General features: G+C 37.0%; 1 protein-coding gene across 1 annotated transcript; it reads left to right on the top strand.

Moving 5' to 3' along the window:
- Positions 1-1216: 1216 nt before the first annotated feature.
- Positions 1217-14911, top strand: CLEC4D (C-type lectin domain family 4 member D). Its single transcript, XM_045839759.1, has 7 exons — positions 1217-1315; positions 4240-4346; positions 6967-7056; positions 11896-12006; positions 12916-13067; positions 14104-14219; positions 14498-14911. The coding sequence occupies exons 2-7, from the start codon at positions 4319-4321 to the stop codon at positions 14643-14645; spliced, it is 645 nt and encodes a 214-aa protein (XP_045695715.1). The 5' UTR covers positions 1217-1315; positions 4240-4318; the 3' UTR covers positions 14646-14911.
- Positions 14912-16503: the final 1592 nt, after the last annotated feature.

The following is a 16503-nucleotide window of genomic DNA, read 5'->3' as shown; positions in this document are numbered from 1 at the left end:
AAAGAGGAAGCTGTGGGTCCCCGGTGAGTCACTGGATTGTTGCTGTGGTTGTCAGCCTGTTTGTCTGCTGCTTTCATCATCGCTGGAGTTGGTACACAACTTTTCTTTCTCAGCCCCTTTAACAGACATTTTTGTGTAGTCTAGTCATAATTTCCATATTAGATATGTTTTTATTTCCTGTAAGTCTATGGTTTTTTTAAAAATTGAATTTATTGTGGTGACATTGGTCTGCAGAACCATACAGGTTTCAAGTATACAACTTATAAAACATCACCTGCACACTGCATTTGCATACATCACCCCAACTAAAGTCTCTCTCCTTCACTTTGCTCACCTCCACTTACCCCCACTATCCTTTCTTTATGGCTATCCCCACACTGTTGTCTGTGTCTATGGGGTATATATATATATTTTTGTTTTGTTTTATTTTATTTTGTTTTTGCTTAATCCCTTCACTTTTTTCATCTGATCCTCCAACACTCATCCACTCTGACAGCTGTCAGTCTGGCCCATGTATCTATGCCTCTGTTTCTATTTTGTTCATCAGTTTATTTTGTTCATTTAGATTTTACATGTAAGTGAGATCATATGATATTTGTCTTTCTCTGACTAGTTTATTTCACTTAGCATAATAATCTCCAGGTCCATCCATCCTGTTGCAAAGTATAAGATTTCCTTTCCTTTATGGCTGAGTAGTGTTCCATTGTGTAAATGTACCACAGCTTTTCCATCCACACATCTACTGGTGGGCATTTGGGCTGTTTCCAGATCTTGGCTATTATAAATAATGCTGCTATGGACATAGGGGTGTATATATTCTTTCAAATTAGTGTTTCAAATTTCTTGGGATATATTCCCAGAAGTGGGATTGCAGGGTCAAAAGGCAGTTTCATTTTTAATTTTTTGAGAAAACTCCATACTATTTTCCACAATGGCACATAGGCTGCAGCTTTTAAGATATGCAAATAAACTTCTTTCAGGAAAAGACTAGATGTGTTTTGTTTTTTCTTTTTTAAATCCTTGCCCAAAGACATGCTTATTGATTTTTAGAGAGAGGGAAGTGAGGGAGAGAGAGGCAGAGAAACATCAGTGTGAGAGAGAAACAATGATCAATTGCCTCCCACAGGTACTCCAACTGTGCTGAACCTGCAACCTAGGCATGTGCCCTACCAGAAATCCAACGCCTGCCCTTTCTGTTTACAGGACAACACTCAACCAACTCAGCTACACCGACCAGGGTGGAAGATGTGTCTTTTTGTCTGCTGATTCTGTGGTGAGCCAAGGGAGGATAACCATGTGAGTCCTTTAAAGACTGGTAAGAACACTTTCTTTGTTTGCTATAGTTTTGTGGGTTTCACAGACTCAAGCCCCTTCCTTTGGCTTTCAGAGAGGTAGGTGTTGTGGGTACCCATCTCTCAAGTGGTAGTCTTACAAGTTTGGGTAGTAAATCTGAAGCCCAGATTTTTCACTTTTCAAGCAGAAGCTGAGAGTTGTGAGTTTCCTTCCAATTATATGTTGCTATGCCAGGGGTGGGGTTAATGGAAGTGTGTCTCAGCCTTTCCTACTCATTTTGACGTAGGTTTTTCTCATTCACCTGATGTGTAGGAGTTGCTAAGCTAGTTTTTGGATTTCTTTAAGAGAGAATTATTCCATATGTAGCTGCAGATTTGGTGTGTCTGTGGGAGAAAGTGAGTTTAAGAGCCTCCCATGTCACTAATTTGAACAAGAACATAATTATTTTCATTCTTCAGTTGTGACATTAGTCTATTTTAGTCTGTACTTTGTACATAATTTTTTGCAACCAGGTGTTTCTCCCAGAAATATTGTACTCCTAATATCTCACTTAGCCAGTGTTACATAACTCCATTGGTTTTATCTGTCAGCATTATGCCATAACCATGTTTTCCTTATTTTGTCATAATCAGTAGGTCCATTTAGAAGTTTCATCTTCTAGGATATAAGTGGGTCTCCATTGTTAGCCCTTTTGCTTAGTATATCTGGTTAATTTATAATTTTGCGGTACATCGTGACCCCTTCTCTACTCACTCTGTACAAACTTTTGACTTCCCTTTTCACCTAGTTATTAAGGATAACAACTGATGCACATTAGTTCTTCCTGTTTTTGGTACAGAATTGACTTTTTTTCCCCCTAGGATTACTTGTCATATCAGTTCTGATGTCTATTATTTAGTTTTACAAAATGAAACAAAGAAATACCTATGCTTAGAAATGTATATACTTTTACTGAAACAACATATATACTAATACTCATATAATAGTTCCTTTTTTACTAAATCAATGTAAAATAAACACCTATATTTATTTATTTTATATTACAAACATAAATTATTTCCTTTCTAGATCATTGTGAATTCACAGGTTTTTATACATTCAAATAGTACTAATTAATCATCACAATGGAAAGCAATTACATTCATACTCAAAAATTTTAAACCTGTCCCTGGAGTTCTTAGAGTCGTTGGAAGTTTGCCACTTACCTTTTAGGACCTTCTACCAGTAGTAACGAAGTATTTTACATTTCTTTTTTCCTTTGCCTTGTCTGCAAATCTCATCTAGGAAGATCTTAGGATTTAACCAATAGCTCTATTACTTTCCCCTCAACTCCAAAATAAATGCTAATAGGGCTTTTGCTCATTTTTACATTGTCTTTTTATAATCTTAACTATATCTTGGACACAGCTTCTCACCTATCTTAGAGAACATGTTAAAGAAGAGTTTCTTTCATGCTTTAGAAATTTTTCTTATTTTCTAGGAACACAAAATGTGCCAAATATAGTTTATTTTTTTCTGCTGTAAGCAAGATTTATATATATCCAGGGGTCCTAGATTTTTTAATATGGAATGGATATTACTTTAGACAAGATCTAGTTTATAGTGTTGCTTATGAGAGTTTGTGGGCAATTGTTGCTGTTGCTGAAGTAATACTTTTGGTTGTAACTGTGTTGGAAAACAAACTGTTTGTGTATTGTCAAATGTATAATTTTACTTACTTTCATTTCCGATTTAACTCAATAAAGTAGCATTTTATTTAGGATAACTATATGTATTTATACATATTTAAAGTAATATTGTAGTTTAAGGAAGAATGCAGGGAAAGGGACATATTCTGGAAGCTTATATGCAATAAGGATCTCTGGGCTGTTAGGTACATGTTGTTGTCATTTTGGTCTGCTCTAACAGGATACCAAAGACTGGATGGCTTAAAAAACAGACATGTATTTCTCATAGTTCTGGAGGCTGGGAAGTCTGACATCAAGGTACCAGCACAGTGGTGGGAGACAAAAGTATTCAGTCCATGACAGTTCAGCAAATGAAGTCAGGGACCCTGATGGTGTCTTTCTCACAGAATGTCATACTTTCACTTGCATTAAAAAAAACTATTTTCTCTCATCTATGAAAATTTAAGATGTAATCAACAGCTGCACCACCTCTTTCTCAACCCCAGAGCAAAGGTTTTCATGCCTTCACATACAATGTACATACATTGTGAACATTAAAAGCTTTTGCTCATTGGTCACTTTGTCTTTTACCATTTTGCACACAACTTACTCAGAACAGAGAACTATATAGGGCAGAGGTTACCTCAAGCATATAATTGCCATTTAAAAAATAATATCCAGGAAAAGAGAAAATGAGAGCATTATTTATTTATTTATTTTTTACTTGTGAACTTGTATTCCAGATTCTTCTTTGGAGTAAAACAGGCTCTTCAACTGTTTACAAGGTGATTTCTGGATTGTAAAAACCCCATGTTTTCACACTGTATTTCCCCATTCAAGCTTGTCTGCCACAATCAGACAGAAGGTGTGAGGACCTTCTTTTCTTTGTTTGCACTGGAACCTTATCAGCAGCCAGTAATTGCTCCAAGCCTGTCAAATAGATGCATTAATTTTTTATTAGGTATAATGATTATTCTGTTAGGGTTCAGCTATTTTTTTGTTTAAACAAATAAAAACAAATTGAATAATTTCATGTGGCACACTAATTAGTGATCTCAGTTACTTATGGAAGTTTCTACTGACTAGTTTTGGGTATTGCTTTCTCAATTTCCTTTTCTCTTTGCTCCATCTCCCAGAATGAATCAAAGGAAACCTCAGTCTTTAAACAGACTTCTTCTTTTGAGTTAAGTATTTTATATTGGGAACTATACAGTCCCACCAGAATAGTAAGACTGATGTTTCATCTCAAGTATTCCTGAATATATTCTTTTATCCACAGAAATATACCCTGGAAACAAAATATAAGAGATAGATATCTGTTCCTCCCAAATCCTGGATAACAAGATAGTTAACACACAATGGAGAAAGATGAACTTCAAAATAAACGTGAGTACTTCTCTCTTTCAATTTTAAAGATGCTGGTAAAATTAAGGCTAAGATTTTAAAATAAAATTGAGAGTTGTAGTTTTTAAGATTGAATATCATGATATGGGGAGGAGGTAGAAGATAATGAGAATGAATGATTTTGATGAAGAGAAAGGCCATAGATAGACTCAAATACATTGGGCAATGGAAACTTCTCTATGAAACATAAATTGGGCCAAGAGAGAAGTTAAAGTGTATAAAAGAAAAACAAGAAAGAAAAGAAGAGAATAACTTGGGAAGATTCTTAAAGGGAAGAGAGAGAAGGAAGATATAGAAGACACACTGACTAAAGCTCACACTGTTCCTGAGGCTCTAACTTTATCCCATTTTATGTTTTATGGAAGTGACACAAATGGATTTGTAGTATGAGAACATTAAATAATATTTTAGAAATATATAGAGCATATAATTTTAAAATTAATGTTTCACTTTAACTCATCAATGTACCATGGCAAATGTCAATGGACCCACAATGAACAATGGTACCCAAAAAAAACACTTTTTTATGTGACAATATGTCCTAGAGATTTTTTAGCACAGTACATACTCACATACATGATTATTTTAATTGCCATATAGAATTCCATTGCATGGATTCACCATAGTGTAGAATCTCTATTATTGACAATACACATACAAGTATTACATTTCAGTGTTTTATTCTATTTCCAAAGTACTCCAATGAATACCTTTTTACATAAATAAATTCAGTTATATCTATAGGATATGTTGCGCGTGGGTCACCGGCTAGCAGTGACCACAGCACACTGTGGATGGCTCGACAATACGCGAGAAAAAACGACACATGCACAGAGACAAACCAGTTTCTGTGGGGAAGTAGGGACAGAATGGCCACCCCCCCTAGTGGGGAGCGCCCTGATTTACCGTCCATACCTGCTTTTATTAGGCTCATTTTGCATAATAATTCAGGCAAAGTACAGTACTCATTAGGGGAAGTAAGGAATATAGAAAACAAAGAGCTCTGCCGGTCTATTGAGTTGGGGGTCAAAGAGCTGTAAGGCTGAGGAACAAACTAGCTTCCTCCTAAGACCCTCCTCATTCAACTGAGAGCATTCTTGAACAAAGAAGGTTTCACAGTAATTTACATGTTCTTTCTTAGGCCTGATCACCCCGGGAAATCCGCACTTCCCAGTACCGAGCTGTACTTCCCCGTCATTGTTTCAGGCTTAGGTGGAGCAAGGGAACTAAGGTAACCAAGAGATAAGGAGATTTTCTTCCGGACGCTGAGAACTCAGACTTTGTCAAAGCCGAGGAGTGAGGGTCCATCACCCCCCTTTTGCTGCAGCCCCCCTAAGTCCTTCTTTTGGGGGGGCCTCCCAAAGTGATCGTGCCTGGCTTGGGTTGTTCCCCCCGTGGGGAATCTTACCCGTCTTTGGCTAACCGACCAAGCTTTTTGGGGTTCAGCAGCAGAAACAGCATTTCTGCCAGGAAGATAAGCTTTTGTCTCCTTGCCAGCTCACGGTTCCAAGGGCGTTCCCTTAGCCTTAGCTAGGCGGGGGTTTCAGTTTCTGATACCAGTCAGGGCGGTTCCCAACAAGGATAAATCTCTAGAAATGAAATTGTGGCACTTTGTAAAGTAAATGTCTAACCACTATGCTGTACAGCTGAAAAGAATACAAAATAATATTAAATGTAAACTAATTAAACAATGAAATTAAAAATAAAAAAGAAATTGTTGTGGCAAATGTAATGCATTTAAAAACTGATGAATGTTGCTAACTTTTTTTATAAGTTATATTTTTCTTTTTTTTAAGACTTTATTTTTATTTCTTTTTAGAGAGAGGGGAAGGAAGGGATAAAGGGAGAGAGAGAAACATCAATGCATGGTTGCCTCTCGCATTTCCCCAACTGGGGATCTGGCCTGCAACCCAGGCATGTGCCCTGACTGGGAATCAAACCAGCAACCCTTTGGCTTGCAGGCTGGAGCTCAATCCACTGAACCACACCAGCCAGGGCTAAATGCTGCTGACTTGATCTGTGTAAATGGCTTTCTAACTTGTAGTTCAGCAGCAGCATCTATTTTCTCACCTAGAGTATTACATTTTAATTTACTTTTAAAAATCTGATTTGTGAAATATCATATCATAATATTTTAGTTTATATTTTTCTAAGCATATTTTTATTTGTTTAATGGTCATTTGTAGTTTCAACAAATCAAATTTTCTGTTCAAATTTTTGCTGTTTTCTAATTGATTAAAATATTTTATACAGTCTGGATATTAATATTGTGACATGGTTTTTTTCTAGGTATTCCTTTTGTTTTGACATTGTTATATAGGAGTTTTAACTTTTATGTACCAAAATTATCAATTTTTAATTAATTTTTTGGCTTTGTATCTTCCTTATAAAAGCCTTTCTTTTTTAAAAAAATGTTTACATATTTCTTATTTATTAGTAAGCTCTGGAATTGATTTTTTTCCCAGAGAAAATCTTTAAGCTCTCCTCTACATCTAAAATATTTGGATAATGTCATATTTAGCTTGCCTTAGTAGAATTAGTTTTCCTAGCACTTGAGGCTGAAAAGAAAATAACCTATTTATCTATGTTTTTATTCTTATAGAAAGAAGCCAGCATCCCCAGCTAATCCCATGGGTCATTGCTCTTGTTTTCATCTCAGTTCTTAGTGCCTGCTTTATTGCAAATTGTTTCGGTGAGTTGTTAACAAAACTGGAGCTCTCCTTGAATTATTTCCCCCCCCCAAATTTCATAAAATTGTTTTAAACCTTCTATTATCTTGATTTTTCCTGAACATATCAACCTATAAGGCCTTCAGGATCTCTGATTTAAAATTCAGAGCTTCATATTATATCTGCTATTCTTTGGTGAAGCTGCCTTGTGTCAGGATTTAGGCCCTTTTCTACACATGTGCAGGTTGGTGACTGTAGTAAATCATCCTCCATTTTAGACTAGGATTACCAAGGGTTGCCTCATATGAGTAAATTCCAACTTTCATATAGACTGCAGTCTAGCTTTGAAAAGAAAAATAGCTGGAAGACTTGTTCTTTCTGATATCAAGACCTTGTATAAGGTTGTTATAATTAAAATAATATCATATAGGAACAAGTATAGGCAAATAGACTAGAGGAAAATAATAGAGAGCTTAGTCATAGAGTCCACAGATATAAACTCTTTATATAAAACAGATGTGGATATTGTAGAGTTGTATGGAAAGGATAGTTTGTTCAATTAATGCTGTAGAGACCACTGATTATGTGTATTTTAAAAAATGACATTGGTCTCCAATCTTATATCACAAGCAAACACCAACCCAAGGTGGATTATTGGCCAAAATGTGAAAAGCAAATCAATAGCACTTTTTAGAAGATAAATAGAGACTTATAGCCAAGATGGAAGTGTAGGTAGGTGTGCTTTCCTTCCTTTCACAACAAAAAGAAGTACAACAAAAAAATTAGAAATAAAAACCAACCAGAACTTTCATAAAACCAAATTGTATGGAAGTCTGATAACCAAGGAGTTACAGAAGAAAATTCATTGAGATTGATAAGAGTAGCAGAGAGAGGCAGCCAGGGCAGAGAGGACACACAGGCAAATGACTGGTGGAGTGAGGTGGTGGCTGGCTTATCTTGTGGTCCCACATTCACATGTGGATAACCCACTAGGCACAACTGGGGAGTGAGAGAGACCGTGCAACCCAGGGTTCCAGTGTGGGAAACCAAAGCCTCAAAACCTATGACTGTAAAAACTTTTGGGGGTTGTGGTGGCAAAAGAAACTCCCAGATTCACAGAAGAGTGCACTGGAGAGACCCACAGGATCCTAGAACATACACAAGCCCACTCACTGAGGAATCAGCAAAAGAAGGGACCGGTTTGCTTATGGGTGGCGGAGTAAGTAACTGAAAGTGGGCAAGAGTTGAGCAAGCGGCACTGTTCCCTCTCAGATTCCTTCCCAAGATACAGATGTGGGTTGCCCCATCCTGGAAAATACCTAAGACTCCACCCCTTAAAACATAACAGGTGTGCCAAGACAAAAAAATATAGACCAAACGAAAGAACAGATCAAAACTCCAGAAGAAGAACTAAGAGATGAGAAGATAGCCAATTTATCAGATGCAAAGTTCAAAACACTGTTAATCAGGATGCTCACAAAAATAAATGAGTACAGATACAAAACAGAGGAAGAAGTGAAGCCTATGCAAAGTGAAATAATGAAAAATATACAGGGAATTAAGAGTGAATGGAAGGAAACTGGGATTCATATCAACGATATGGAGCAGAAAGGAGAAATAAACATTCAACCAGAACAGAATGAAGAAACAAGAATTTAAAAACATGAGGAGAGGCTTAGGAACCTCTGGGACAACTTTAAATGTTCCAACATCTGAATGATAGGTGTGCCAGAAGAAGAGGAAGAGCAAGAAATTAAGAACTTATTTGAAAAAATAATGAAGGAAAACATCCCCAATCTGGCAAAGGAAATACACTTTCAGGAAGTCCAGGAAGCTCAGAGAGTCCCAAAGAAATTGGACCCAAGGAAGCACACATCACAATTAAATTACCCAATATTAAAGATAAGAGAATCTTAAATGCAGCAAGAGAAAAGGAGTTACCTACAAAGGAGTTCCCATGAGACTATCAGCTGATTTCTCAAAAGAAACCTACAGACAAAAAGGGCCTGGAAAGAAGTATTCCAAGTCACAAAAGTCAAGGACCTACATCCAAGATTGCTCTATCCAGCAAAGCTCTCATTTAGAATGGAAGGGCAGATAAAGTGCTTCCCAGATACGGTCATGTTAAAGGAGTTCATCATCACCAAGTTCTTACTGTGTGAAATGTTAAAGGGATTTATCTAAGAAAAAAGAAGATTAAAACTATGAACAGTAAAATGACAACAAACTAACAACTATCAACAACTGAACATAAAAAACAGAAATGAAAACAAACTAAGCAAACAATGAGAACAGGAACAGAATCACAGAAATGGAGATCACATGGAGGGTTATCAGCAGGAGAGAAAAAGGGGAAAATGGGGAAAAGGTACAGGGAATAAGAAGCATAATTGGTAGGTAGAAAATAGACAGGGGGAGATTAAGAATAATATAGAAAATGAGGAAGCCGAAGAACTTATATGTATGACCCACAGACATGAGCTAAGTGGGAGAATGCTGGTGGGAGGGGGGTGCAGAGCAGATGAGGATAAAGGGGAGAAAATTGGGACAACTGTAATAACACCATTAATAAAATATACTTAAAAGAAGATAAATGGAGAAGATCCTCATGACTTTGATCAGGGAATAATTTCTTAAACAAGTTATAAAATGTGCTAGTCAATATGAAAATATTGGCAAATTATACTACATTAAAGTAAAAATTACTGTACAAGAAAATATCACTGACTGAAAATAGAAAGCCATAGGAAATATTTGTAATGCATGTAATTAATAAAAGATTAGTGAACAGTATATATAAACAACGCTCAAATCAAGAAAAATACTGACAATACAACAGAAAAACAGGCAAAGTTTCAAATAAGCACTATGGAAAAGAAAAATGAAGTATCCAATAAACATATAATTAGTAAAACCATTTTAAAAAGTCAACCATTAATTTTCAGGGAAATGAAAATTAAATTTACAATGAGATGCCATTGCACACATGACAGTATGGTAATAATTAAAAAGTCTGGCACTGCTTTTCAGCTAGAATCTCCATGTGCCAAAATGATCAACAGAAGGAGAAAGGGGAGAGGCATAGCTATACATTTTCCAGGCCTTTTAGAAAACATGGAATTTTTCCTTTGACCACATACATGTGAATGTACAAGAAAGATGATATAGATATTGAAGGAATGGGCACTGTTGAAAAATGAATGTCCCACAAATGCTCCCATGGCAAAACTGGAAGAGTCTACAATGTCACCCAGCATGCAGTGGACATTGTTGTAAACAAAAAAGTTGAGGGTGAGATTCTTGCCAAGATAATTAAGGTACATGTTGAGCATATTAAACACTCTAAAGAACTGAGATAGCTTCCTGAAAACACGTGGAAGAAAATGAACAGAAAAAGAAGGAAGCCAAAGAGAAAGGCACCTGGGTTCAGCTGAAGTGTCAGCCTGCCCCACCCAGAGAAGCACATTTTGTGAGAACCAAGGGAAAAGAGCCTTGGAGTTGGAAACCATTCTCTGTAAATTAATGGCATAAGTATAAAAAAAATTAAAAGACCTCTGAACTGTTTAAAAAAGTCTGGTACTATCAAATATTGATAATGATATGGAGCAACTGGATCTCCAAAGAATTGCTACTGGTAGGAGTGTAAAGTAGAGCACACTCATTTTGAAAAAGTTTGCCGTTATCACAACTGACAATATGTTATTACCAGCGATTCCACTCCTCGGCATAGACCCTGCAGAAATGAAGGCTTATGTGCTCTAGAATGATGCATTGTCAAAAATTCCCAGAGCAGCATAACTCACAATAGGCCAACACTGGAAGCAATGCAAATATCAACCAGAAGAAGAACAGAAAAATACCCATTAGTGCATAAGGACAATAGATCACTTTATAGCAATGAAAATGGATGAATTATAGTTGCGTGTAGCAGCATAGATAAATTTTAGACAACACTGAGAAGAAAACAAAAACAAAAGAAGGCATATTGTATGACTCCATTTATATAAAGTTTGAAAACAGGCAAATCTGAGCTATATGGTTTAGAGATATGTTATTAAGGGGTAAACTGGTAAAGCAAAGCAGAAAGCAATCATTTTAAAAGCCATGGCATCATTACCGTAAGAGAGAGGGAGTGGGTTGCACCTGAGATGTAAAGGCTACCTGGTGTGTTGTCAATGTTGTGTTTCTTGAGATGGCTAGTTACTTGGAGTGTTCAATTTACAATCTGTTGATACTGTGGACATTTACATTTTTTACTTCTTTACATTTGGTTATATTTCTTTTTTTAAAGATATTATTTATTTATTTTTAGAGGGGAAGGAAAAGAGAAAGAGAGGGAGAGAGACACCAATGTGTGGTTGCCTCCCATGTGCTCCCCACTGGGGACCTGACCCGCAACCCAGGCATGTGCCCTAGACTGGGAGTCAAACTGGTGACCCTTTGGTTTTCAGGCCTATGCTCAATCCACTGAGCTATACCAGCAAGGGCACATTTGGTTATATTTCAAAGTAAAAATATCCAAAAGATAAGTAAATGTATAAGGATCATAAAATTTTGTAGATATATTCTGGTGTTCACCAAAAATCTCTACTCTAACACAAATTCTGATAGAAAAATATGCTTAAAATCACATTCACATAAAGGTTTAAAAACTATCCCCATGAAGCACAAAATGGACAATATGATAACAAAAATATTAATTTCAACAATTTCTTTCAACTAATTCACCTGGAGCAGCAACAAAGGACCTGCATAGGAAGAGAAGAGAATGTGAGGGCCCTAACTATTGAGCAGTCGGTCCCCATTTCCCAAATTAAGTGGTTATGTAAGGAAATGAAACAAACTTCGTTCCTCCTTGACAGTGACTCGTGACAACTTTCTACACTGTGAGCAAAGCATGAGGATGTTCACGTTACCAGGGCACCACACGAAGCTGACGTGCATCGAAGAAAAATCAGAACTGAAAGGTACAGGTAGCAGAGAAGCAGAAGAGAATTTCTTTCTCTTTTCCACTTCCACTGAACTTCATAATATGATTTAAAGTATATCTGTAGTAAAGCAAGAGAGTGTACAATAACATAAGGTGAGAATCTGGCACAAGAATGAACATTGGTAATTGAGATGGAACTATTCTCCCAACTGTAATCAGGACAATATAACAACACCTTTATGGGTCACCTTTAGCATTCAAAACATAACATTAATTTAATTCCATTTCTTTTGATTCAGGAGGACTGTTTCCTCCTAAACTTGTCTTTATCTCTTTATTATTCTGGAATTTATAATCTCATTTGGGAGAATGGGGAAATGTTTGACGGTTCTAGCAGGTTCTTTGCCCCTTCAGATAAAATGTCCTGTAAAAGACTTTCTTACAGAAACACTTCATTTTAAAAAAAGATTTTATTTATTTATTTTTAGAGAGATGGGAAGGGAGTGAGAGACGGAGGGAAACATCAATGTTAGTTTCCTCTCACATGCCGCCCTACTGGGGACCTGGCCTGCAACCCAGGCACGTGCCCTGACTGGGAATCTAACCAGTGACCCTTTGGTTCACAGGCTGGTGCTCAGTCCACTGAGCCACACCAGCCAGGGCTAAAACACTTTAAATGTGAACATAAATAGATGTAGGGATGTTGAAAAATGGTCATCCCTTCTAAGAGAATATGTTGTAATTTTCTTGTCATTACATGATTCCAATACTTTTGTTTAGAAGATATTTAGAAGCGTAATTAAGAATATTTTTAAAGGGGGTACAATGATTTTGATAATCTTGGTATTATTCCCATAAATGTTAACTGGATACTAGGTAGTAGAATAGTTATGTGATCTATTACAGATGAATATTTCCTTGTAACTAATTTTCACTTCAATATTCTCATGAGGGGCCACCTGGAACTGTTGTCCTATTGGCTGGAGAGTCTTCCAGTCCAACTGCTATTTTCCTTTTAATGACAACAAGACATGGGCAGAGAGTGAAAGGAACTGTGCAGGGCTGGGGGCTCACCTGGCCACCATCAATACAGAAGCTGAGCAGGTATGTTGGGAGTCTCCCATCAGTTTCCCTGATGGTTTGAATTTCTTCATAGAGGAAGAGGACTTCTGCTTTGCTATGCCTCTGTGCCTTTGCTTTGTCTGTTCCATCTGCTTGGAAACACTTTTCTCCCTTTTTTATTTTCTTCATATGACCAACTTCCTCAGGTCTTTCTAGATTTCATTCGAGCATTATTTCCTCCAGAAAACTGCCTTGACTCATCTTCCCTCCTCCACCTTACTTATTGTATGTTGGAGGTACTTGTATGGTACTCTGTGCACTGTGTGACCATGCCCTTACTTCAGTGTTCTGCAGTGCTTTGCTTAACATTCCATCTCTTCCAATGATTCCTCCTTTGTAGTGGGCTGGGGGATGCCTTACTCACTGTGTCCTGCACAGTGCTAGGCACTCTGGCTAGGTCTTAATAACTGGTTGGTGAGTAAGTGAATAAATGAAGGGTTTAATCAAGACTGAAATAGCTACAGGATAAAGCATAGGAAAAAATAATTTAGATGTATAGTTATAAATAAGAAAATCTTAACATAAAAACAAATTTATTTCCTCATATAGTATATTTCCATATATGTACCATGACTCACAGTTTACTCTTTCATTGATTAGCAGCGTTTTCTGGAGGATTCTGTTTTAATGGCCTTGCAATCTATAGGCTGACTCTGGATAAAATGGGATTTAATGAAATACACAAACAGTTAAAGAAGGCAATTTTAAAAACAAAAGTTCCTGATAATCTGATTCTATGAAGTATTTGCTAAGTGGTTTGCAAGTACCATCTTAGTTAATCTTCACAATAATTCTATTGTCTCTTTTGGAGATAAGAAAACTAGGGTTCGGTGAGATGCAAGCACTTACTAACATTACACAGTAAACAGTAGAGGCAGAATATGAAAGCAGATCCATCTGATGCCAACATTCTTGTGCTTAACTAGTAATCTATTCAGCCTCTTTCCTTTTTCCCTAGCATAATATCTATCACATGATAAATGCAAATATACTTATAAGAATTTACTTTATAATGCAGAACTTCATTATCCAGTATTTGGATAGACAATTTTCATATTTCCTGGGACTTTCACGTGAGAACCCAGAAGGCCAGTGGCAATGGGTGGACAGGACGCCATTTAACCCACATATGGTGTGAGTATATTGCCTGGGGTGAAAGAACTTTGTAGGCAATGGTGGGAAGAAGGTAGCAAGCAGAATTATTCTGAGGGTGGAGGATACCGATGTAAATGTGCTAGTCAGTACCACATGTTGAGTCACCTTGATGCCAGTATAGTGCTGTACTTGTATTGGACCGTGCAGCTCTAAATTTTTCATTTAGGGGCATTTAGGGGCATTTTCTCTACAGTGTCCCTTGACACCCATCCCATGTGTGTGTGTATGTATTATATATACTTTTTTTTTCATTTCAGATTATGGCCTATGGGTAGACTCAACAACCAACAGAAAGAAAAATGTGTTGTTCTTGTTAATGACCAAGACAAATGGGCCTGGAATAATATTTCTTGTAAAGTTGGTGCAAGCAGGATTTGTAAGAAACCCAGAAGAGTACTCACCTGAAAGTTATGAAGGAGTTCTCATGATGAGGGCAGAAAAGAAGAACCCATTAGACCAGGGCAGAATGTACATGCCTCATTAGAATAAAGACAACATGCTAGATCATAGAACATTCACAATCATGATGGCCATATTTATTTGTTCAATTCATTCAAGATAATGTGTTTTTGTGTGGTGTTTTAGTAGAAGGAATCATCTCTTCTATAAAAATCATTTTTCATTAACTTTGCTTTCTTGATAGCATTTTGAAGAATTTACTTTTCAATTGGTGTGCATTTATTACACATTTAATATAATGGCTTAAATGGTGCAGTGTCTTAGTTATTTCTTCCCCTGCCCCAAATCTTTTTTTAAAAAGAAATAAAGATCTCATTTATTTACTTATTTATTTTTAGAGAGGAGAAAGAAGGGAGAAAGTGAGAGAGAGAAACATCAATGTGTGGTTGCCTCTCACAGGCCCCACACTGAGGACCTGGCCCACAACCCAGACATGTGTCCTGTCTGGGAATCGAACCAGTGACCCTTTGGTTCCCAGGCTGGCACTCAGTCCACTGAGCCACACCAGCCAGGGCCCAAATCTTAACTCTTAAAATGTAATAGGATATTCACATTATAAGTTATGTTAAATCACTATATTGTACAAATGAAATGAATATAATCCATATAATATTGCATACCACCCCTACTTAGATTAAAAAAAAATTAAAAGGTAGGATATTCCAATTGGTAATGGGATGCCATTTTTTTAACTCAAATGTCATAAGTGCTTTAAAGTTTTTAAAACATGTTTTAATTGTTTGATGCTTCATTTTTAGACATTTTAATAGTATCAGTCATTAGATTGACATTTTATGAGAAAAATATCTTCTGAACCACAGTATGGAATAGTTCAAACTGACAGTGACCAGATGGAAGGGGGTGGGGAATAAAAGAGGAAAGAAGGGGAAGGGACAAGCAAAGGAACACTAATAGAGGACTCATGGGCATGGAAGAAGACAGGAAATTGACTCTGGGAGTTGAGGGGATGGCGTAGGAATGAGCAATGGGGAAAAAGGTGCGACTGGAACTGAACAACAGTGATTTTTTAATTTTAATTGTTGTTCAAGTACAATTTGCTATCTTTTACTCCCATCCCAGCCCACCCACTCAGCCCTCCCTGCCTCCCTTCCATTTCCACCCACCCCTAGATTTTGTCTACGTGTCCTTTATACTTGTTCCTGTAAACCCTTCCCCTTTTCCCCTGAAATTCCCCTGAAATTCCCTTCCCTTTCTCCTCTGGACACTGTCAGCCTGTTCTCTGTTTCAGTGTCTTGGGTTATATTTTGCTTGTTTGTTTTGTTGTTTAGGTTCCTGTTAAAGGTGAGATCATATGATATCTGTCTTTCACTGCCTGACTTATTTTGCTTAGCATAGTGGTTTCCAGTTCCATCCATGTTGTGGCAAAGGATAGGAGCTCCTTCTTTCTTTCTGCTGCATAGAATTCCATTGTGTAAATGTACCACAGTTTTTTGATCCATTCACTTACTGATGGGTGCCTAGTTTGCTTCCAACACTTGGCTATTGTAAATTACGCTGCTATGAACATTGGGGTGCATGGGTTCTTTTGGATTGGTGTTTTAGTGTTCTTAGGATATAGTCCCAGCAGTGGAATTGCTAGGTCAAAAGGCAGATCCATTTTTAGTTTTCTGAGAAAGTTCCATACTGTTTTCCATTGTGGTTGTACCAGTCTGCAATCCCACCAACAGTGCACTAGGGTCCCTTTTTCTCCACAACCTTTCCAACACTTGTTGTTTGTTGCTTTGTTTATGATGGCCATTCTGACTGGTGTGAAGTGGTATTTCATTGTGGTTTTAATTTGCAT

This window comes from Phyllostomus hastatus, unplaced genomic scaffold (genome assembly GCF_019186645.2).
Source record: "Phyllostomus hastatus isolate PE091 unplaced genomic scaffold, TTU_PhHast_1.1 phas_contig_308, whole genome shotgun sequence".
NCBI classification, from domain to species: domain Eukaryota; kingdom Metazoa; phylum Chordata; class Mammalia; order Chiroptera; family Phyllostomidae; genus Phyllostomus; species Phyllostomus hastatus.
This window is presented reverse-complemented; position numbering and strand designations above follow the sequence as displayed.